General features: G+C 38.9%; 1 protein-coding gene across 4 annotated transcripts in view; it reads left to right on the forward strand.

Moving 5' to 3' along the window:
* The window catches only part of THSD7A (thrombospondin type 1 domain containing 7A), a 437038-nt gene that overhangs the window by 191812 nt on the left and 219887 nt on the right, over positions 1-25339 (forward strand). For all 4 annotated transcript variants that reach the window (XM_038392700.2, XM_038392699.2, XM_043509245.1 and 1 more), the window contains one exon: positions 23428-24259. In XM_038392700.2, the coding sequence (XP_038248628.1) occupies positions 23428-24259 (832 nt within the window). The remainder of the gene's footprint in view (positions 1-23427; positions 24260-25339) is intronic.

The raw sequence follows: 25339 nt of genomic DNA on the forward strand, positions 1-25339 counted from the left end.
TAGAGCCTCAACTATTCTCAAATCCTGGATGCTTTTTTGGAGGGTGAAGGGGCCAATAAATGGCTAGCTTCTTCCCTGCTTATGCCTACTATACCAAAAAGCACCACAGAGGCACTCCTTTCTGCTTGTTGCCATATTTTATGCTTCTTCATGCAAAGATTCAGAGGTCTGTTACAAATACTTCAACCTGCTTGGAGTTGGGAGGCAGAACTAGACCTGTCAGTCACTTGCAGTAGGCGAATGCCCACTTCTTGAAGTTCCCTCCAGTTTTTCTGCCTCCACAGCAGCCAGCTGCTCAATCAGATCTCTGTGCTGCAGATCTTTTCTAAGAATTCTAAACTTTAATTTTTTTTAAAATAAACTATTAATTTTGTTAATAGTATGTCCCCTGTTTAATTCTCAGTCATATCCCAGGACTGCATTTGATTTTGTGGGGAGATTGTCCCCTCAGTTCTGCTTCCCCTTCTGAGATGTTTCTAGCAGCTGGTACCCTGGCAGGCTTCAGGAGTGAGCTAGGCCAGGAAGAGCCAGAGGGAAAAGGAAAATCTGGCTCCTGCTCTCCCTTTGTTTAATGTCATGTTGGGGTGTTCAGCAGGATCTGTGGGCGGGATGTTCTGTACAGAGCAAAAGTTGAAGCAAACACAAAGAGATATACGCTTCCTTGTGCATCTTGGATTTAGGACAAGTATAGACACGTGGTGTCTGGGGAAACGTCAGCACAGGCATATCATTTGTTTAATCTCAGGTGTAAAGTCTCATTTTAGAAGAACGTTAACAGCAAATGAACATAGTGGAGAACAAGGGTTGTGTCAGAAACAAAAATCCAGTTCTTATTGAAGCCTATTTGGAATTATGATTTTACATAGGCATCCAGAGTTCATAAGATACCTATCCTCTCAACATCTCACCATATCTCATATGTTGGCAAGATCAGGTCCAATTGTAAATTCTCAACTCCCACAACTGAAAAATGCAGAGAATCAGATTTTTTTTAAGGGATCTTCTGGACTCAGTTCAGGGATACCAGAAAGAGAGAGAGAGAGCAGAGCATCCACCAGATGAAGCACAATGATTAAACTGAGGACTTGGAGCACTGCTCCTTCTATGAATAACAGACCTGTTCAGGTCATGACAGTCAACATCTCTGCTATCGTTTTCAGAATAACTGGGGAGAACATGATCAGTCCTACCACATTAGAATGGCCATATTGGGTCAGACCAATAGTCCATTTAGCCCAGAATCCTCTTCCTGACAGTGGCCAATGCCAGATGCTTCAGAGGGAATGAACAGAACAGGACAATTATTGAGTGATCCATCTCTTGGCATACATTTCCAATTTCTGGCAGTTAGAAGATTAGGACACCCTGATCGTGGGGTTGCATCCCTGACCTTGGCTAATAGCCATTGATGGACCTATTCTGCATAAACTTATCTAATTCCTTTTTGAACCCAGTTATAATTTTGGCCTTCACAACATCCCCTGGCAGTGAGTTTCACAGGTTGACTGTGCTTTGTGTGAAATAGTACGTCCTTTTTGTTTGCTTTAAACCTGCAAATTTCTGTTAATTTCATTGGGTGATCATTAGGTGAGTTTATGTGAAGGGATAAATAATACTTCCTTATTCACTTTCTCCATACCATTCATGATTTTATAGACCTCTATCATATATCCCCTTAGTAGTCTCTTTTCCAAGCTGAATAGTTCCGGTATTTTTAATCTTTCCTCATATGGAAGCTGTTCCATACCCATAATCACTTTTGTTGCCCTTCTCTGTATTTTTTTGCCCAGTTCTAATATATCTCTTTTGAGATGGGGTGACCAGAATGGCATACAGTATTCAAGGTGTGGGCATATCGACCTGGATTAGATTTACCCCTTACCAACATAACTATGTTAAACAAAGGCCCCAGAGATGATACGGTTATAATATAGTATATAAGTTAAAGTATAGCTTATTTTTTTCTGAGAACTGGTGTAAACTATACACTATATGGCTCTTTTGCCAATATAAACTTGTCTCGATTAGGAGGGTTTGCCAGTATAGCTGTACTGGCATAACTATCCCAACAAACCCTTTCTAGTGTACACAAATCCTGAGACCTTTACAATTCTGTTTGGTTATCCCTTAAGGATATGTCTGCCAAATTAGGAGGTGCCAGTTTCCATTTGGTCCCTCTGAAAGGCACCTACTTTGTATGGGAGTAACCCTGTGGAGTAACTTCCAAAATTGGGGCCAAAGTTAGTACGAACAATGAAACATACACTTCCCTAGGCTAACAGGAAAGAATAAATCAGAAGCATATTGCTGCGGTCCTCTTTTTAAGAAATTACAGGTTACCTCCAAGAGGTTTCTCGGATCTAAGTATTCCTGTAATGATGCACATTGAACTGTTTTGTATTTATAGTTTTGGTGTTGATGACCTAGTAGTCTCCTTTTTAATAAGTCTTCCCGACTCTTGTAATAAAACCAAGATTGATAATGAAGGACCAGATCACACGATCCATTTTTAAGCAGAACGACAGTGGAGGCTAATATTCAGTTCTGTTTAAAAACTGGTACGAAGATATGGGCTAAGATGTCAAGACAGCTGGCTGCATTAATATTTTATGACTTTTTTTTATAAAACAAAGTAAGCTCTTTGGCAAAGAAAGGTGAAATAAACAGGTCTATTTTTATGCATGCCATCAAAAATTAGACAAAGGAATACTTATACTCTCATGTTAATATCATTAGTATATGTTCATCAGAAGGAAAAGAGCAATGTAATTGAATTTATGGAGATAATTCATTATCTCAGTTATGACTGCAATTAAAATGTGTGTTTATGCTGTACTCATATGAAATTATTACACACGATACAGTGAATGGCTTTACACTGTTGTCCTGATGAGACCTTGAAATGAATGTAAATCTATCCTAGTCTGAGCCACCGTGATGCCTCTATTTATATATATTAGCATGGATTAGAAGCCTTTCCTTTCCATCTCTTTAATTTGAGTACTATATCTATATGATAAAACAGCATGATTTTAGGTGGAAAGTTGTCATCAAAAAACTGAAAATAGGTTTCACAGGAATTCGGGAAACTAGAGATGCTCATGAATAATAAATGGGTGGAGGATGTGCTTGGGAGAATGTTTCTCAGGCAGATATAAAGTCTTAGTGCACTTCAAAAGATTTATGACTGGAATGTTATTTCACTGTAACACTTAGACAATCTCAGTAATGAAATATTTAGCAGTAAATGATCAAAAAATAAAAACTTCAGCTTTATTTAATGTTCTATAATCAGAATAAGCAATTTTACAAAACTGGCAAGTAAGGTAGAGAGCACTCTCTCTGTTCAGATAAACTACTAGAAAGGACAAGGGCAGTTCCAGATTTTTATCAAAGCTATATTCATTAGGTTCCAGTCTTCCTTTGGAGATTTTTATACCAGAGGCCTCAGAGAACCAACCACAAAGCATTTACTCCTTTCTTCCTCTAATTGCTGCTGATTTTTGAAGGTCTGTCTTACCTCCTCAGGAAAACAGGAGGGGAGCTGGGAAGAGGCTTTAGTCATTGATGAGTTATAAAGGTGCAATGCTTTACCAACGTTGACAATTAGGAACAGTTATTTTCTGGGACTCCTGCTCCCTTGTTCTAAAGTACATTCTGGTACATTTGGGAGTTGTGGTGAATTTCTGGTCCCCTGCAGAAAATACAAAGGAAAAGACTGTGTGAGGAAAATATGTGCTGGCAGGGGCAATGAAACAGGACACTGAGTTCTATTTACTAGTAACAGTAAATCTGACCCTTAATTCTAATGCACAAAGATACTGCTCATGAACTGAATGTCTGGCATTACCGGGCTATTTGAATACGATCATAAAAACTGTAGTAGTGAATTTCTTGATGTCTCAGCTGAGACTGTTTATGACTAGTTTGATCTTGGGTTTCTGTAAACACCAAGACTGGGATTATAAACCATTAGGCATTATTGAAGAGTTGTTTGTGTTGACTGATGTACCCTGTGGTAGTGTCACTCTCACAACAGCTAGCCGTAATTGCTGTCAGCATGCTGGCAAGGAATTGAGCGGACAGGAAGGAAAGAAATGCAAGCACAGAAAACTGGACAGAGGCACGAAATAAAAACCACTCATTTGAAGAGTTTGTTTCTAATTGAGACAAGTATTTTCACCTCTTTATTCAATATATTGGGCTGTTTTTACTTTTTTAAGAAAATCATGGTTAGCATACCATAAAGTCACAAAATATTCTTCAACATGAGTAGTAGCTAGAAATGTGCAAAATTTTAACAATGAAACATAAAACCAAGGAAATGTATGTGGGTTTAGGTTTCATTACAAGGATTCATAACAAGGCTGAGTACATTGAGTACCAATTAGACCCAATTTAGGAAACAGTGGCCAGTAATTAGTGTAGCTGCACAAGTTCTGATCACTAAGTGAAAAGAGGGCAAACCAGTGCTATACCAATTGAGCTAATTGGCGTTTACCCTGTTTACAAGTTAGCTGAATTAGTGCAAACACTTGCATTTCTATGTATACTCATAGAGATCAGTACCAGTGCAGCTTCCATGATGTCTGGTCACCGTTTGGTATATTTAGGTTTTTCTCAGTTGTAAACAAGGCCTCTGGTTCATGAGTAGGGTTGCCAACTTTCTAATCACACAAAACTGAACACCTCTACCCCACCCCTTCCCTCTAGGCCTGACCCCTGCCCCTCCCTTCTCTGAGACCCCGCCCCCTGCTTGATCCATTCACCCTCTTGCCGTTGCTTGCTCTCCCACCCTTCACTTGCACTGGGCTGGGACTGGGGGTTGTGGTGTGGGAGGGGAGTGAGGGCTCTAGCTGGGCGTGTGGGCTCTGGGGTGGGGCTAGGGATGGGGGTTTGGAATGCAGGAGAGGGCTCTGTGCTGGGGCAGGATGTTGGGGTTCAGGAGGGGGTATGGCTCTGTGCTGGGGGTGCAGGCTCTAGGTGGGGCCAGAAATGAGGGGTTCAGGATGTGGGAGGGTGAGAGCCCCAGCTCTGGGTGCAGGCTCTGGGGTGGGGCTGGGGATGAGGGGTTTTGGGGTGCAGTAGGGGGCTCTAGGCTAGGGCCAACGGGTTCGGAGTGCAGGCTCCAGCTGGAGGTGTGGGCTCTGGGGTGGGGACAGGGATTAAGGGTTTGGGTTGCAGGACAGGACTCCAGGTTGGGGCAACGGGTTGCGGTGCAGGAGGAGGTTCAGGGTGTGGGGTCCCAGTGGTGCTTACCACAGCTCCCAGGAAGTGGCAGCCCCTAGGAACATGGGTGGAAAGGGAGGCTCTGTGCGCTGCCCTTGTGCCCTCAGGCACTGCCCCTGTAGCTCCCATTGATCGTGGGTCCTGGCCAATGGGAGCTGCAGAGCCGACACTTGGGGCGGGGCAGTATGCAGAGCCTCCCTGCCCACTCATGCACCTAGGGGCCACAGAGACCTGGCGGCCACTTCCAGGAGCCGCACAGAGCCAAAGCAAGCAGAGAGCCTGCCTTAATCCTGGGCCCTCACTGCACCGCTGTCCGGACTTTTAACAGCCTAGTCGTCCGTGCCGACTGGAGCCGCCAGGGTCCCTTTTCGACTGGATGTTCTGGTAAAAAACTGGATGCCTGGCATTCCTATTCATGAAGCTCTTGATCTATCTGGAACCTGTTTTCAGTGTATCAGGCCTGATTAAATGGAAATCATGCAAAATAATTGGTTTTCTATTATGGAAATCTGGTGAAATTTGGAACTTTCTACTGAATTTTGCTTTGAGGTTTGAGTTAGTTTGAATACAAAATTCATGGTTGAAGGCAGTGAAAACATATAACTCAAAACCAAGAAAAAAGTTCTTATAAATCCCTACAAAGCAAATCATAGCCTCTATGATGCACAGTGGGTCTTGAAGAGGGCTTTCCAAAACTTTCCGTCCCCTAAAGAAGCGAACTACTTCAGTTCTGCTGCCACCAACATTGAATTGAGTCAAGGGGTTTGTTCTCACTGCTAAGAATTATTGTAATGGAGCTTTAGTTGAAACTGCAACTGGTTAGTCAAGATCAGAACTGTCATAATTATTAGAATTATTTCAAACTTGCATAAATAGGCTCAGTTAACCAAAGTGACTTTGTTCCACCTTTGCAGTACTGAAGAAAAATTGCTACATATCGTAGTACATTATCTACTCTTTGTTCTCAGTAGCCCTGCAAAGAGAACAGTCCATCATCAAACTAATGAGTTTCTAATGTTTCTAAAGCTGACCTTAATAGTAATGTTGATATACAATGATTCACTATTTACCTATGTATCACAGCCTAAAATGGGTGGGCAAAATACGGCCTGCGGGCCAGATCCAGCCCATCTAACATTTCTGTCTGGCCCACCAGGATCTTTGGCTGTCCCTTCGCGATTTTTGGGCAGCTAAAAGTCCTGTGGCACAGCGGGGCGTCAGGCAGGCTCCCTGCCTGCTGTGGCCTCACACCGCTCCCAGAAGTGGCCGACTGCTGCTGGCATGTCTCTGCGCTCCCCCAGTGATGGGGGAGGTGGCTCCGTGCAGTGCCCTGGCTCCCAGCACCATCCTCACAGCTTCCATTGGCTGGCAACCAGGGGCTGGCAACCAGATGCAGGGGCCATCCGCAGCTGCTTCCGGGAGCAGTGTGGGGCCATGGCATGCAGGCAGCCTGCCTGAGCCTTGCTGCGCAGCCGGCTGGGACCCATCTGTGGAAGCATCTCCCAGCTAGAGCCTGCACCTCGCACTCCCTCCTGCACCCCAACCCCCATCCCAGGTCAGAACCCCCTCCTGCACCCAAATTCCCTCACAGATCCTGCACTTCCTCCTGCACTCCAATCCCCTTCCTGGAGCCCTCTTCTGCATCAAATTCCCTCCCAGACACTGCACCCCCTCCGTTAATATAGTAGAAATGTGCGGCCTGTAACAACTTACCAAAATTCATGGAGTGGCCCCCTGCAAAAATTATTGCCCACCCCAGCCTAAAATATTCAAGGTGCTGTATTGCATTAGGAGGAGACCGTCCCTGCTTCAGAGTATTTGACAATTAGAAATGATAAAATCAGCTGAAGGGTGGGAGAAGGGGATTCAAGCAAAGCAATTGAATAATAATTCAATTGGGGTAATAAAGCCCTACAGCCTAGTTACTAAATTCTCAAAAGTGTCTACTGTGTACTGGAAGCAACTTTTTTGTTTGTTTGTTTTTTTTAAGAGAGAAATGTTAGTGTTTTTTCAGTCAACTTTTCAACGTAAAAGAGGGGCACTTTATTAATGCATTAATATGCTTTAACACCATCTCTAACTAAACCAAGAAAGGTTTGGATTTAGCTTTCTGTGAAAACAGACCAAAAGAGAAAAATATGTTTTCAATATCTCACAAATCAAGAGTATTTATTACAGTGTCACTAGAAACTCAAAGCCATGTAATTACTTTGCAAAATTTAGAAAGCTCGGTCTCTTTTTAAACTATACACTCAAATTAAGTATTCCTTTCTTGTATGCATTCAATTTTCATTTTGGCTGCTGCTCCTAGGCTACATTTTATGGTAGAAAATATATATAGTTAGAGGATACAAATCCATGCTAAATAAAAAGCTTCTGAGGAAGGAACGTTTAAGAAGTTGAATATTATTTTTATTGAGAACCAGCTTATGGTATAGCAAACCAAAAGGAACAGGTTGTGACAAAAAAGCTAAACCTCATCATTTTTCAAAATGAGCTGTCTGTCAGTCTTTTATTTATATATACACACAGTAGCAAATGCACTAAATTATAGCATTGCACCAACCATTCTGGAGGCTGTCAGTGTTTTCACTATAAATACTTATTGTCACAGTTTTTTATCTCTGTAAATTCAAATTATGGGCAGAAATGTAATATACAAATTGTCAGTTCTGATGTAGTTTGTTTAAAAATTGCAATCAGTTCAACCAAAGCAGTGACATAAAAATTATAAACAAAAAATATATAAACTTATAAGGGGTTTTGATGCTCTTCCCCCTCCCCCCCCCAAGTTCTGAACCAGTTAGTTTTCAGATTTTTCAGGCAGAAGAACAAGGAATTGGCATTATATATTTTAAAAGAAATATTAAGCATGCAGATACGTTCTGTATTATGTTTATACTGATTATAATGATGTATTACAGATTACGTTCTGTATTATGTTTATACTGATGATAATACAAATTATACTCCACACTCTGTCAAAACTTGTAATCAGTGAGAGAATCATTCAGTGCCCGTTGTAAAGCAATATCAGTGTAAGTTACTATATTATTTAATCAGTGAAGGAAATTAAACATAAGATGTTATAAGATGGGAGTTAAAGCTCTCTTACACTCTGTGCGCCTAGGTACTGCAGCAGTGATGATTCTCCACTGGAGAATATTGTAACTATAAATTATGTATCATGGGACACATTTTTCTTGACTTATTCACACAAGTGATCCAATTAAAAACTGGAGGACTACTCATGAGTTTGGTGAGCAAATTATGGGCCCATTGCTGCTCCAGTAGTTAGGAGCTTAATAAGGGAAACATTATCTGAGAACATCTTTGTTTTTATGTCAAATGTTAACAATTACTGTGTTTATATTTTATTTTTATGTAACTTTTTTTGAGGTTAGAAGAGTTCAACAGACAGGTCTGTCAATTTATAGGCTCAGTAGGATTAGGATCAACAGGATTAGGAATAGATATACCCAGAGGACACTAGAAGACTCTTTTGGCCCAGATTTTAAAAGTGAATGGGGTAAGATCCATGATCCATATTTGTCATCTGATAAAGTAGTTTTTCAAACAATCTCAGGAATTCAGTGCCACTAATAATGGTTCACTGGCAAGAAATAAATCTTTTTTGGTATGAATCAGCTTATTTCTGAAGCCTTCAGTTCTCCTTAAAACCAAAGTAATCAGTTGTATTGAAAATGTGTACGTTTACATCTCTCTGTAGTTGTGGCTAGTAAAAAAAAATCTACATGACCTTTTACATGTGCGTACTTATTTAAGTGTGCAATTTCACACACATTGTTTTTCATTGACCAACTTGGTCAGACTTTTAAAAAAATATAGCCATTAGAGTCCAGGAGGAATCGTCAGTTTGGAGGGCCAGCTAAATCAATAACTGCTGCATCTTTATCTGAACTAGTTTTCAATCATATTTTCTTTGTCATCTAGAGAACCAGGATCATCGTGTTCTTCAAGTTTTAGAATAATTTAAACTGTAACATTGATTACATCCTCAACCCCACATCATGGTGAAAGGAGTGTCAGTGTGCAAGCACAATACATTCAGCAAATGATGGCATATCCAGAGGATTCTGGGAAGGATGAGAAAGATGAAAAAAATTAAACATTTATCTATCAATCAGGCCTTATTACCTGGACTTTCATCATAGCAGGTTTCTTAGATGCCATGTTAAAAATGTGCTATAGAAGTCGTCAGTGGAATTGTATGATACAAATGCTTAAAAAAATACACACTTTATATATAAAGGGAAATACAGCCAGCACCATTATGGGGCTAGTGGTATCTCTGTACCCTTTCTGGTCTTTCTGAATGTAGCTCTCTCAGGTATTAGGCCTCTTCCCCTACTTGTATGAGGGTTGATCTCACAATTCTCCCTCTCTTAGACCAGAACCTGGCTACAGCATCCCCTGTATACCAATCACCATCACCCTGCACACCTGACTAGCTTTCAGGCACCAGTGTTTCCTCCCTTCAGGAACCTGTGACCAGCAATATACTGACCAATAAAATTCTTAAAATATTTTTTATATATCCGTTGGAACAAAGAATTAGTGTAAAGAGGATGTTAAAACAACCTGTACACATGTCTGTTTTTTAACCCAAAGTTCTGCTGTCCCATAATGGTGACCTGAATATACTTGTCTCTTTCCGACACCCCCGATCGGTCCTCTATCTCTGTGTCTGTCTGGTTCACCCCCTACACGCTCAAGAAAGTGTCCTTTTAAAGCCCAGATGTGTTCTTTGTTTTCCTGCAGTCTTCTTCAAGTGTTAGTGGCTTTAGCCCCTCCTTTTCAAACCACAGAAGTGGGCTGTCTGGGTAACTGAGTCAGTGTTGTCAGAGCTAATAGTTCTGGCAGTGCCCCTTAACTGCCCTTAAGTGGAAGCTGGTAGGTAACCATAATTAGCCATCTTCATTCCAGACGGTCCCTTATTGGCGAGCATTTAATCAAAAAATTTGTACAGAAACACCAGCTAGTGAGAGATCCCCAAACAGGATTAACTTTTATTAAACAGCACCCTTATATTTATCACAACATTATTCTGCTGTGCCCATTTTGGCAACATAGCAAATTCTGTGTAAATGAACTATCAAGAATATATCCAGCATTTAGGCATTTTGCTAGCATCCCTCATCATATTGTGGTATACAATGTACATACATTGTTGATACCCAGAAGCTTTCCCTTTTTTATCTTTCACATTCTGCTAATGTCACAAAAGTACTTGGTCCCAAATAACATTCATTCTTCATTATCACCATAAATATTTAAAATAAATCTAGATAGTATAAATACATTACAATATACCCATGCTTACTTTACTACAGTTTCACATACCAGATCTATACCTGATTTGGCTGCTGCTCTGATACTAGATATTTCATTCTCTGCTGCCTGCTATTTATTCTGTTGCTTGACTGGTTCAGCTATCAGGGGCTGCACTTTATATTCTGAATTGTGTCTCCCGAGTCCTTCAGCGACTCTTTGATCTGTGGCTTTTTGACTCCTCTTGAGATTTGCTGCTTGGCCTAAAATTGTAACCTCTGACTTTTGTCCTGGATCTTTCTGACTTTACCCAGCTCATCCCCGCCTCACCTCAGTCCACCCCATCCCCTTGCTCTTCTCTGCAGGCTTCCAATAAAGCTAAGAGAAAAGGAGTACCCGTGGCACCTTAGAGACTAACAAATTTATTAGAGCATAAGCTTTCGTGAGCTACAGCTCACTTAACACGGCTGCTACTCTGAAATAAAGCTAAGAATAGTCTAAGTCTGCAATATTTTTTTTAAGGTTCATAGTCACTTCCCTCTAAACTCAAGGAAAGTAGATTTCTACTAATCGGTCTTCCAGAAGGCTCACTAGATACATTCCCTTTTAAATACTAAAAATTCAATAATAACTTGGCTGCTCACTATTTTGTTCAGTCCAGATCTCAGTTTCTGATGATAAACCTAGATCCCTAATCAAAAATACAGTATGGGTCCAAACCTGTTCCCATTGAAGTCAATGGCAAAATTTTCATTCATCTGAATGGGAATAAGATTAGGCCCTATACTTTAAGATTTACAAATTACAAAAAAGATGCACAAATTTTTCTTAAAAATGAAAAGCAGCTGAAAACTTTCATCTTCCTTCACTTACTATCCAGGATTTGAGTTTGTGGGTCCATGTTTCTCCTTTAACTGCTGATCACATTAACACCTAAAGCAGTGTAAGGAATGTAGTAGTTTGCTCTATTTTCAATAGTTGTGAATGCCATTCTCACCCTAATGGTATGACTAGACTCTACACTGGCTGGGAGCAGGCGTCTCAGCTCAGGTTGACAGACATATACAAGCTCTCCTCGAGCTAGCATACTACAAATTGCAGTGTAGCTGCGGATGGTGCAGATGGTGGCACAGGTTATCTGCTTGAGTACATACCTGGAGGTCTAGGCAGGTTTGTACTCAGCTAGCTTGCCTAAGCTACTGCCCGTGCTTCCCCCAGCTATATTGCTGTTTTAGCGCGATAGCTCGTGCAGAGGTGGTGCATGTCAATCTACTCAAGCTGGAAAACACAATCCCAAAGCATTAGGGACATACCCTAACAAATTATTGTATCTACAAATCATTTTGCCGTCAGCCTGGGGTGTCTTTATCTTGGAGCTTTGTCTTCATTGTAACAGTTCCCTAAAAGTTCAGAATAAACTTCCATTAAGGTTAATTCACCTAACTCCCTCTTCCCTAACAAAAATAAATATTAATCCTCCCGCAGCTTAGAGAGAATCTTAACTATTGTCTTCTGCAGAGATTACTGTAAAAAAGCAAAGCATCACAAATGACAAAATTATGTTGTAAAATCACTACAGTTACAATGAAGAGTTTCATGTAAATAAATTCTACCAAGCTCCTGTCTGATTCTCGGTTTACAACATGAAATGAACTGATTGCATAACAAATTAGGGCACGTTAATGCTTTTGTGCTTTTGTGACCTGTTCATGACACGTTCATCTCAATGTGGTAAAACGACTCTGGTTGAAGTGTGTCCAAAAGCAGCAATTTTCTTCCTAATACAAAAATGTTCGTGCCCACAAACAGCACATTGCCTCAACCATGATCAGTGCAATCTGGACAGCTACCCCATACTACCTCAGCAGGGCATCGAGTGCCGAAAGACTCTACACAAAGAGCAGCTCCAATAACATGTAGGACAATGTTCTCTGAAGCTTGGCTGTGCTAGACATATTTTCTTAAAATTCCCCACCACTGTTGTTGTTGGTCCAAGTAATAGCAATGGTGGCAGCTTAGGCCAATCTCCTAGAATTTTCATCACTATAATATCTGAACTTGTTCTGAGCAGGAGTCTGGACTCCCATTTAAATTGTTACTTTGATTACTTTCATTTCTAGGTTTCATTTCAAATGATGCCACGTGGTCTAGCTCCTACTGCATTAATTAGCAGAAAGCTGTATTTTACTAATTTCATTTTTCTACAAATGTCTATAATTTATTTTAAAGCTAAATTAGTTTCCTGCAGCTGTCTGTATATCACTTGTTCATTTTATATTGCAGTCCTCCTTATTCATATGTTTGATCTTACAACATTAAATCAGTCATGTGAAGTATGTAGAATTATTGTCTTTGACTATGATTACAAAGGCCTCTCATAAGTAATTTTTTTTTACTGGAGTTATGGTACTTCTGAGGCTAATTCACAGTCTATGCCAAATTTTCTATATCTTCTTCCTCCTCTCATGTAAAAAGTACCTGCAGTGCTGCTTGGCTCATCATGCAAAGAAACACTATAGCATGCACTTTACGTGTTATCTCTTCAGTCTCTTTGGCTAGGTGTTAATTCTGGCATTTACTAGCTTGGCTTCACATCCTTAATAAAGTTCTTTGAATGTTGTTGTTTTTGTAATCTTGTTCTCTCTCACATATATTATACAATTTAGATTAGTAGTTACATAAATAAATATAGATTATTAGATTTTTAACCTGTAATCCTAAAACATACATGCTTTACATCCAATTACCAGGAGGAGGTTGCCATAGCTAACAGACCAACAAAATTTGAATTAAATGCATGAGAACTCCTAAATAGTCAGATGCCCACTTTTTTTCCCTCTGATCATCTGTTTGGCTTTTGTCCCCTTACTGTGATGAATATGGTTATAGAGCTGTTCTATCAGTCTTTTTCATACATTATTAAAGTTTATTCCTACTGCTGTAAATTGACTTTTGGCAATTCAGCTTCAATATGGTCTTCATTCAGGTGGCAGGAATATTATCTGCTGCTCTGGCTTCCAAGAAGGATGGCAAGATAACCAAGGTTGCCTTAAGTATAATGTGATTTAATACAATTACAGCACAAGTAGTCATTCAATATGACACTTGCCAGATACAACAATATATTATGATACATTGTGAATAATACACATCAAAATGGTTACCAGAGCATATGAATTATGTTATAAAATTGTAACAAAAATGCACATTTTATCTATTTTTTGTGTCTGTGGTATTTCTAGTTAACTCATCACTATGATACTTGGACTATGAGATCTTGACTTAGAAGTCCCGTAGATGTGATGAAATAAATTGATTCATTCTCTTTCATCTTATGAGACAATTTTCTAAAAACAAACTCTGTTTACATTCCTTCAAACTCACTTTTGCATGCAGAAAATGTGGTTTACCTGTTATTTACAGAATTGTGCATCTACAAATTCTATTTGTATGTGCTAATATGAGGTTTTAGTCACATAGAATTAAAAGTACACATTTAGAAACAAGTTTTGAGTTACTAAAGACACTCAAAATACCAGAATAGCATGTAACTGAAAATAGGTCAGTGTGCTGAAATAAGGAGGGTACCAGAAATTACTTTCAAAAGAAAAGTAATGTTTTACTATTTCTCTCATAATTGTTTCTGCCATAGGATTCCTTATAAGGTTAGAAATATATTTGAAATGATTACTTCCACATTAAGTTTGAGTTTAAAAATTAACAAAGTAACAAAACCAAAATTAGACCCACTGAGACACCAATTTTTCAGGATTAACTGTGGAACTAACCTTATAGTAACTCTCACTGAGGCATGGTCAGTAAATGCTTGTGAAATGAGTCATCTGGTTGAAGTTCACCTAGCTCTAAATTAATACTACCTGTTAAATTTACTAATGATTAGTAAATTTACTGTATTTAAAATAGTATGTTTTCTTTTCACAGACCAAAAGAGGAATGTATTGCTATAATGAGCTATCAGGTTTGTATCCTTTAGTTCCAATGGATGTAAAGTGACAATTTTACAACAAAGTGCCAATTTCAGCTGCCAAATAGACACATACCATACATCTCACATTCCAGACAGATGAATAGTGCACAGGTTGCTTTCTTTGGCTTTGGTCCTGCAATGAGCTGTGCACGGCAGATCCCCTACACTAGCATAGAGGACCTCTGAAGTCATGCAGGATCAGGACCTCAGTATACATTATTTGGGGTTATTATTTATTAAAGAGATTCCAAAACTAAAATTTCTAATACAATATATGCTATCCAATGTGGTCTATCTAATAAATAAACTGATATAATTTTTGAATAAAACTAACTACATATTTATGAGCGATTGTAAAGTTTTCCAAAGGTTGGTAATACTCTCTAAGCCAAAAATACATTAGAACATTTCTAATGCAGGTTTTCAAATATATATATGTAGATAGCAGGCAGTCTGTACATTAATTGTAATAAAAAGAAATAACTTTCACATACATTCCTCTAGTAACAGACCATTAATCCCTTATATTTTCAAATAGGAAAGTGTAAATTTTAGACATTGGTTTGTGACACAAATGCCTTTAGTTTTCTACATTGAAAATGATCACGAAAACTTCAGAAGTCATAAAAATTCATACTTTAACCTATAACCTTTGCCCTTTGATCATTTAAATTCTTGGTTCTTTTACATAACAATCCAAATGCATAAGATTTCTAGGAAGCTTTGGGGTTTGATGGTTTCCCTGCTACCAGTGGACATCATGCTGGGAAAGCCTGACTTCCTGTTTCAGATTCTGAATTTTAACAAGAGAGAAGGGGGAGTGCAAAGAAGCCCTTTCAAGCCTCCCTCCCCAATCCTGTAGATGGTCCCTCAGATAGATTAGAGTAGCCTTGGAGATGCTTTAAATCAGGGATCGGCAACCTTTGGCGGCCAGCACATCCCTCGGCCCTCACCGCTTCCCGCAGCCCCAGTTGGCCTGGCATGGCAAACTGCAGCCAGTAGGAGCTGTGATCGGCTGAACCTGCGAACACTGCAGGTAAACAAACCATCCCAGCCGGCTAGCAGCTTTCCCTGACAGGCCGCATGCAAAAGGTTGCCAATCCCTGCTCTAAATTATATCTCCGGCTAGTAATCCCAGGGATTATTCCAGCATCTGGAGGCTGCCACAGCACAGAAACACATTTATTCCAGCCCTTTTTCTCCCTGACACTTCCCCTATGCTGGGTGCCAGAATCATAGCATAAGAACATAGATTTTTGCCAGCAGAGGATTCTCCAACTCAGGGAAATGCCTCATGGACCAGATTCACTGCATCTAATTGGATGCACCATTTGGGCACCCTAATTTGAAAAGATTCATGACAAAATTTCAAATCACTTCACCTCCCTATCCCACAGTTTCATCCTCTGTAAACTGTACTGCCCCTCCTAAAGTGCTTTCAGATCTATGCATGAAAAGTGCTGTATTAGTGAATTATTTATTTGCAGTGTAATAAACTGGGGCAGGTGTGTGTGTGGGGAGGTCCATACATACAGTAAGCAGTTACCTGATTCCCTCATGAGTCATTTATATGCTCCAAGAGATTTTCATAGCAGCTGTAACCTCACACTGTGGTATGTGTTGGGGCATAAAATTGGAATGGGAGCCAGCCAGCCATTGTAGGGATGGAAATTATCAGACTTGTACAAATTAATAGATTAGGTGCGCTTTCAGCAGCAATGTGCTGATTGCCTCTCCCAACCTAGCACTGTCCTGTGGGTGCTCCACAAACAAATTTACTATCCACTTAAATGGGATTCCCACACACAGAGCGCTTTCTGCCCCATTACCCTACTGAAATTTCGTACCTTTTGTGCCAAACAGCACTCAAGATCACATTTATTCAAAACATATTAATATATAAAATGTATATTAATGTAAAAATGAATTAAACCAATAATCTGCAATATTAACTTCAGTATTGATCCATTTATTATACAACCATGTTTCAGCAGGCACATGTCCTGTACAAGATGTTCCCTAATATGGATCATTATTACCTTGCATTTATTGTTAATGTAGTGCCAATATTTTCAGTAAATTTAGTCATAAATGTCCTATGTGTGAATATAAGCACTAGGTTGGTTGAAACAACAATGCTATGTATCTAACCTTTATTGTTCTGTACATTACTGTGTCCTGGTGCAAAAGAACATTGGTAAAATGACCCAAATTCATCCCTGGAATAATTCCATTAAAGCCAATTATGTTACACCTGAGATGAAACTAGTCTAACATTTAAATATGGTATTTTCTCACTCTTGTTTGAGACAATTCTTTGGAATCTATATCATTAAAACTATTTCTGTTTTTTAAATTTCATCTATCTCAAAAGCCACACAAGTTTGTGATTTTAGTCTGTTTTTTTTCTACTGCAATATTTTTTTTAAATGTATAAAGAATTCCATGAACTTTGCCAACAGATGCAAGTAAAACACATAGGTCAAATTTGCCACCATTCTTAAGTGTCCTTTGACTTCATGATCCAAAACACACTCAAAAGCAGTTCTGCTCAGCGGTTCACATAAATATGATTGGTTGGTATTCAGCAGCAATCCATTTATAAAATTGTATGTTACTTCAGAGTGAAAGGAGAAAAGTGCAGTTCAGCAAATTATGCTACAGAACATTACTAAGTGATTGGTTTGTGCAGCTCATGGTTCTTTTGCACTGGGGATTTTCAGTTCTATAAACAACCCTGTTTTAATCCAGTAGGGGAAAACAAAGGAGCTTATTTAAAGGATGTAGACATATTTTACAGTCAAGCTTATTTTAAGAGATAGGAATGAATGCCTACCAGTTATTGTTTGCATAATTTGGTTTTGGAACTATTTTATAGTTTCTTTTTTACATGGCTCATTTGTTGGTGCTAAAACCACCCATCAGAACAAGAAATGGACAAGCAGGCTTTTACAAAAAGAAAAGCTCTGTCTTGAGATTATTTTGGAGGTAGGTAGAGTAAAAGGCAGAATTATAAATCAACAGAATAAGGCTTTGGAACCCACAGAAGATCACAGTACGAGTGTGCAATGCTAATATTCCATCTGTTCTCAGGGAATTTCCTACCTTGCAGGGTGAATTCTGTGGGGGAGGAGGAGACTCCTTCCTGAATAAGAAGTGGCTGTGAAGTCCACCGAACTGTATTTAGTAAGCATAAATAATGAGGGGATAGATTTACATTATATATAAGAATAGTATTGTGCTAAAACTCATGCTTCAAGATGTAAGATGATTACTGGAGGGGTGGGATCTGGAAGGAGCACTCGTCTTGTAGAGGATGGCATACTTCGAGCTTGATCCTCAAACATGATGAGAAACTAACTCCCCCTGCCATCATACAAACAGAAAATGAATATAAGACAAAGGAATACTTCCCCCACCACCATGAAATATAATTGTGATGTTGCACTCCATATGTTTTATTGAAATATGTTTATAAATGTGAATATGATATAACTGGAATATGCTTCATGCAAAAGGTCTCTTGTAAGGTATCACTACAAAGCTTATAATCTACTGGGTGTGTTCATCCTATTTGTATGAATGTATCATTCTTGTATCTAAAACTAGAAATATGAAGTATTACTTGGAGGTCTTATTGTAACTATGCAAAGTGTGGGCCATTAATAGTGGCTTGGGATCTTAATGGCTCCCGTAAACTGGAACAATTGTTTGTAAATGGCTCTGTTTATTTCTAAGCCTTTCTGTATACGTTGGTGCCAGCCAGTGGGTAATGAAGTCTCACAGGATATGTGAACATGTCACATGATACTGAAATCCATCTTAAACCTGGTGCTTTTCCATTTAGAAGGGAGGGTGGGAACCCAAAGTGAGACACAGGATTCCCGCCAGGTGCCAAAGATATAAAAGGGGTGGAAAAGAAGGGAGTGGCCAATCGTGAGAATCCCCTAGTTACCACCTGAGCTGGAACTAACGAGAACTTTACTGGGGAAAGGATTGGGCCCAGACTAAGAAGGAGTCTAGTTGGTGAAAGAAGCTTATTAGAATATCTCTGAGTGTGAGAGTTACCTGTATTCAGTTTCTTAAATGTATTCGGCTTAAACTTGCATTTTTTGTTTTATTTTTCTTGGTAACATACTTTGTTCTCAGAGTAGCAGCCGTGTTAGTCTGTTTTCACAAAAGAAAAGGAGTACTTGTGGCACCTTAGAGACTAACAAATTTATTAGAGCATAAGCTTTCGTGAGCTACAGCTCACTTCATCGGATGCATTTGGTGGAAAAAACAGAGCCCCTCAGAGGGTCATCACAGGATGATCACAGGATGACTATGAGCCACTACGATGATGTGAAAAAGGCTAACACAGCCCTAGGAAACATCAGGCAAGGTATTTCCAATAGAGACAGGGAAGTATTAGTATTGTTATATAAGGCACTGGTCAGATCTCATCTGGAAAACTGTGTGCAATTCTGGTCTCCATTGTTTAAGAAAGATGAATTCAAACTGGAACAGGTGCAGAGAAGGGCTACTAGGATGATCTGAGGAATGGAAAACCTACCTTATGTGATGAGACTCAAGGAGCTTGGCCTGTTTTAGCCTAACCAAAAGAAGACTGAGGGGATATGATTGCACTCTATAAATAAATCAGAGGGATAAATACTAGGGCAGGAGAGGAGTTATTTAAGTTAAGCACCAATGTGGACACAAGAACAAATGGATATAAACTGGCCATCAACAAGTTTATTTTTGAAATTAGATGAAGCTTTCTAACCATCAGAGGAGTGAAGTTCTGGGACAACCCTTCCAAGAGGGACAGTGGGGGGCAAAGAAACCTAAGTGGCTTCAAGACTGAGTTTGATAAGTTTATGGAGGGGATAGTATCATGGGACTGCCTACAATGGCATGTGGCCAGTCTGCGACTGCTAGCAAATATCTCCAATGGCCTGTAATGGTACAGTAGATGGTGGGGCCGTGGGGGGCAGGGGAGCTCTGAGATGCTACAGATAATTCTTTCCCAGGTGTCTGCCTGGATGGTCTTGCCCACATGCTCAGGGTCTAGCTGATCGCCATATTTGGGTTTGGTGGGAAATTTTCCCCAGTTCAGATTTTCAGAGACCCTGGGGTTTTTTCATCTTCCTCTGCAGCATAGAGCACAAGTCACTTGCAGGTTTAAACTAGTGTAAATGGTGGATTCTCTGTAACTTGTAGTCTTTAAATCATGATTTGAGGATTTCAGTAACTCAGCCAGAGGTTATGGGTCTGTTAAAGGAGTGGGTGGGGGAGATCCTGTGGCCTGCAATGTGCAGGAGGTCAGACTCAATGATCATAATGGTGTATCAGCCAGTATTTTTAAAAAATATTAATAAAAATACTATATATCGAGTTCTCATGGTTGTAGAGTAAAGCTTATAAATGTGAATTTTAAAGGCTTATAAACCAGAGACCCAAATTTATTATTTTTAAAATCTCATGATTTGGAGGACCTGATTCATTATTTTTGTTCATATGATTCTTCTCTCTCCCCTTCCGTTGAGATTTTGTATTTTTCTTCCCCTTCAGACATAATTAAGGCCTAAAATTGATAGGTAGGTAGATAAACACGGGTAAAAAGTCACCATTTCACCTACAAGAAAATTAGTGAAACTTCTTGTGGTGGATATTTACAGATTTAGGAAGTTTTGAAGGCAGTTGCCCTCAGATACAATTCATTTGCAAAAAATTACAACATTTTTTCCTTGGCCAAATTAATACATTCTCATGAAAGCCGGCAGAAATATTGGCCCGTGCAGTTGAATATTGAGGAGATGAAATTTACAAGGGTTCCCCTCCTGCAAACATTGTGCAGTGCTTCACTTGAAGTATGTGAGTAGTCTCTTTGGTTCTCACCCACTTGATGAAGTTAAAACTTTCAAACATTCATTTTTAAAAGGAAGCCATTTTCAATTTTATAACTCCCACCCACCCCCAAAAAACCCCCACACAGAACTAATACATTTCCCATTTGTCTTATATGCTTAGAACTTTTAAAAATAGACAAGGGATTCTGTGTTGTTTTTTGTTTTGTTTTAATATTCTTTTATTCTAACTCCTTTTGTGCCATCTTTTATCCGACAGCAGATTTTATGGCTGTGTTAAAACCATTGACATCATAGCAGTGCTAGAAGGTGCAGCTAAAATTGTGGAGTTAGTTCATACTGTGCCACAGATAAATGCAGAGCCCATTTATCACCTTCCAATACAGCATTTTTACCATTTTTCACATTTACATTATTGCAGTTTGTGTTTAATGACCTAACTACAATTTTTAGCAGTTAGATTAGTATGAACATGAGATTTATATGGGACAGCAATGCTCAGCTGTCAGGAACAATTTTTAGATATGGTGCACTCTCTCTTGAATACTTGATTATTTCAAGGCTCAAATGAATGCCAAAATAGTGACCCTTCATCTGGAGTTTAGTGACAAAGATCTGATCTTTAAAAGAGTTTATCTTAATTGAACACATATGGTATGTACAAGGTGCAGTGATGTGATAAGACAGGAGTTTCCAGTCTGCAAGTTGAATGAGTTAGGTTTATGTTCAGTTGTGATTATATTACTATCCTTGCTTTAGTTGGTGATTATATGCAGGTTTTTATTCTTTTCCTTTAGACTTGGTTGGTGTTCTTAAATAGAACTCCATGCAATTTTCTGAGGAAATGCAATTGCTTTGTGCTCAATGTAAATATATTTAGAATAAAATGAATACAATGATGATTATGTCATTTGTGGATGGCTGGTTAGAGATAAACTAAGGTAATCTTACTGAAATGGAAACAGAAATGTATTTGTACTTTAAAACATACATTTATTTTTCTGGGTATCTAGCTAAACCTTGGAAACCCTCATTCAAACTTAATCTGCAGAAAACAGTACAGGAGTTTTCATGTGCTGAATCCATCTGCCAGCTGGCATTGCTATCATATATGTATGTAATGCTCAGGTTTTAATATCCATAAGCAAACTGTTCAACTACAGTGCCTCTTCTGCAGTGTACTGTAATCAAGAGTCTGTTTAAAAGTACACTAGCAAGGGCTATGGAGACTAAGCCCATATCTTACCAGAAAGCCTGCTCCAAAATTCCCACTGAAGTTAATGTTAGAATCACAGGCAACATTCCCAGTGGAAGTTTTTGAAGTCTGTGGGAGTCTCCAAACTCCTGCCAGTCACTAAATGAAACGATGTTTAAAATTATTTCACTGTCACAAGGGCTCAACCTTGCAAATCCTACAATTTTACTCATGGAAATAGTCCCATTATGATCAGTGGAGTCATTCAGATAAATAAAGATTGCATTGTCTGGCCTCCAGTGTGTGTGTGGACACTGGAACTTCTCTGTCAAAGAAAGGACTTCTTAGTTAGTCATCTGGTTTTATAAGGTTTGTGTTTAGTGGTGGATATTTGTACTATGGAGAAATTGTGATTGTAATTTTGCTACACAGTTGACTTTCTCCTCTTCCACAGTGGAGTGAAACAAAAATTAAAAACAGCGTTTTACTGAGTACATAGGAAAACTTATGAGAACATAAGTAAATGCACACTAAGGTCAGTATTTTTTTTCAGCTTTTCAACAGAAAGTTAGCTGGATTATATTTTCTTTCTTTGCTCTCCAACGTAGAGTAAATGGGCATCAATGATTTAATAGAGAACACTAAATTCAGCACAGGTTTATTTTTTAGTTGTAATATAATCTTGTGCATCTTTCATACTTTGTTTTAGAAAGACACCTATACAAAAAGTCTGACTTTCATTTTGTGACTATAACAATAAAGTCATAGCTGAGAATGTATATACCTGAATATCATAATATTTCACCCTTAGTTCAGATTTGCAATTTTGGCAGACAGAAATGGCATCTTTTCACTTTTGATCAATTTGTAAAACTCAGGAAAATAACAGGCAGTGACTTTCATAATAAACACAGTGACAGTCCTTCCCTTATGTAACTTGTGGATTTTTTGTAAATTTGCTCTGTTGAATATTGTGCCTGTTTTTAAAACGACAGAAACTGTTTACACTGTGAACTTTAAAATCCATGATAATTCTAATGGTTTTGTTATTAGTCTAAACAAGTATGCCCATTGCAGACCTACTGTCTCTGTTTCATCACTTATTTCTATTGTTCTGTAAATTGCCAGGAACTGGTAAGACGTCATCTCTGAATATATATTGCACTAGGATTCTTCATGAGTTACTCAGAACAAAGGCTTACTTATTCTGCTTCTTTTATTTTTTTAGTAGTTCGGGGAGGAGTTAAAAGTTGGCAAAATAGGTCTCGCATCATCTGCAATGACCACTGTTTTTCAGATCTTTTTTTATATTAATCTCTTTATTTGACACAATTTAGAAAAACAAGAACTATATAGCATGTGACTATGAAGTTGGATTGCATTGGAAAAGCTAGACAGAAAACCAAAATCTGATCTCCAGAAGAGTTTGCTTGTAGGTTGGAGCTGAGATTATTTATACATACCGTGGGGAAGCTTTTCTCCTGGCAAAACAAATTTTGACAAATAAATTGTATAATGTCTTAATTCTGATGTGATCAATCCCTGATGAACTCCAAGAGCAGAAATATTTTAATTATTCAACATGAAAAGAAAACTATGTAGTAAAATCCATGCATAATCACAAAAAAGACCAGAAAACAGATGGATAACCCCTCAGTTGTTCTGTTATGTAGGCTCTCTAAGATTGTACTCTATAATAGGTGAAAATCAATAACTTTTCTTTCCTTCAGATCATACGAAGACCCTACTTTGTAGGGCTATTGGGAAAGAATACACTCTTGATTCTTGTGCTTTCTCGCTGTATCTTGAATTTAATAATGAAGCAGTAATTAAATGTAAAATATTACAGTGGCTTTCATCTTGTTTCCTAGGTCCATGGGGAAGATGTATGGGAGATGAATGTGGTCCAGGTGGTATCCATACACGGGCAGTATGGTGTGCTCACGTGGAAGGATGGACAACACTGCCCACAAATTGTAAACAGACAGAGAGGCCTGAGAACCAACAGAACTGTTTCAGGGTTTGTGACTGGCACAAAGAACTGTATGATTGGCAGTTGGGCAATTGGAATCAGTGCCAGCCAGTTATTTCAAGGAATCTTGAAAAACCAGTGGAATGCATCAAAGGAGAAGAAGGAATCCAGATGAGAGACGTAACTTGTGTCCAAAAATCAAATGGGGTTTCTGCTGAGGATGTCATATGCGAGTACTTTGAGCCAAAGCCACGCCTGGAACAGGCATGCCTCATCCCTTGCCGTCAGGACTGTATTGTGGTAGAGTTCTCCCCCTGGTCAGAATGTTCCAAGACCTGTGGCAATGGGCTTCAGCATCGAACTCGTCACATTGTTGCTCCACCTCAGTTTGGTGGCTCTGCCTGCCCTAACCTGACTGAATTTCAGATCTGTCACTCTATCCCATGTATTATTGAAGAAAGCATGCATAGCCTGAATGTGGGATCCTGGAGTACCTGCTCAGTGCCCCACTCAAGACATATAAGGCAAGCAAGGAAACGAGGGAAGAACAAAGAAAAGGAGAAGGACAGAGAAAAAGGAGTACGGGATCCTGAAGCTCGGGAGCTTATTAAGAAAAAGAGGAATCGAAATAGACAGAACAGACAAGAGAACAAATATTGGGACATACAGATTGGATATCAGACCCGGCAGGTTACATGTACTCACAAAAATGGAAAAACTGCTGCCTTGAGGTAATCACTGTTTATTAACTTGAACATCTGTGTGTCTGTTTGTGTAGTTGGAACTTTAAGAAAAGAATGAAGAATCTCCTAATAATTGTACTGTTGTATACACTTTTATATCAGCATAACGCGATCTATTTCTAACTCTACCTTACCCTGTCAAGTTTAAGATTTTTCCATAATACATTTGAAAAAACATAGCACAAGTGGTGTTGATCATACGAAATATCACTTAAACATGCCCTATTAAGCATTATACATCATCTATCCTTTGTTTGTCTAAATATGTATCCCAGAAGGCTCACTGAAAGCCTGAGGTTATTCATCAAATGTGCATTCTGGTTTTCTGGCATTTTGGCACATTTTTCCTCCATACCAAGTGAAGCATGGTTGAGAACAGGTGATGTCTGCATTATTGTATTTAAAGCTTTGGGAGTACACAGTAATAGGGCTGGAATGTGAATGTCTAATAGATGCTAGAAAAGGATCTATAAAAAGTCAACATATATTTATTCCAGAATTTTTTGTTTTTGAAATGCAAATGTGTGAAGTACTGTTTCCCCTTTACACAATCAGTTTCTGTTACTGATTTTGTTTCCTATGGCTAAGCTCCTGAAAAAGATACTTCTCGCAAAAATGTGTATTTTACTTCCAAATATTTTAATTCTCTTTTTCCTCCTTTTGCCTTTTTTCTGTATTTCGGGACACAAAAACTATGCTTTTTAATATAGTCAAATGTAAAGATATGTATCTTGGAGCAAACAATATGGGTCACACTTACAGGATGGGGATGGAAGCAGTGACCCTGAAAAAGATGTTCAGGTTTTGCTGAATAATCAGCTAAACATGAGTTTCGGGGTCAGTGCTGTGGCCAACAGGACTAATGAAATCTTTGGATGTATAAAGAGGGCAATATGAACTGGGAGTTGGGAGGCTCTGTTTCCATCTCTGCATTTGACACTGGTGCAACTGCTATTGGATTACTGTTTTTGTTCTGGTGTCCACAATTCAAGAAGGATGTTGATAAATTGGGAGACTGAGAAGAGCCATGAGAACGACTAAAGGATTAGAAAACATCCCTTATAGTGA

This window comes from Dermochelys coriacea, chromosome 2, assembly GCF_009764565.3.
Source record: "Dermochelys coriacea isolate rDerCor1 chromosome 2, rDerCor1.pri.v4, whole genome shotgun sequence".
In the NCBI taxonomy this organism is placed as follows: Eukaryota; Metazoa; Chordata; order Testudines; family Dermochelyidae; genus Dermochelys; species Dermochelys coriacea.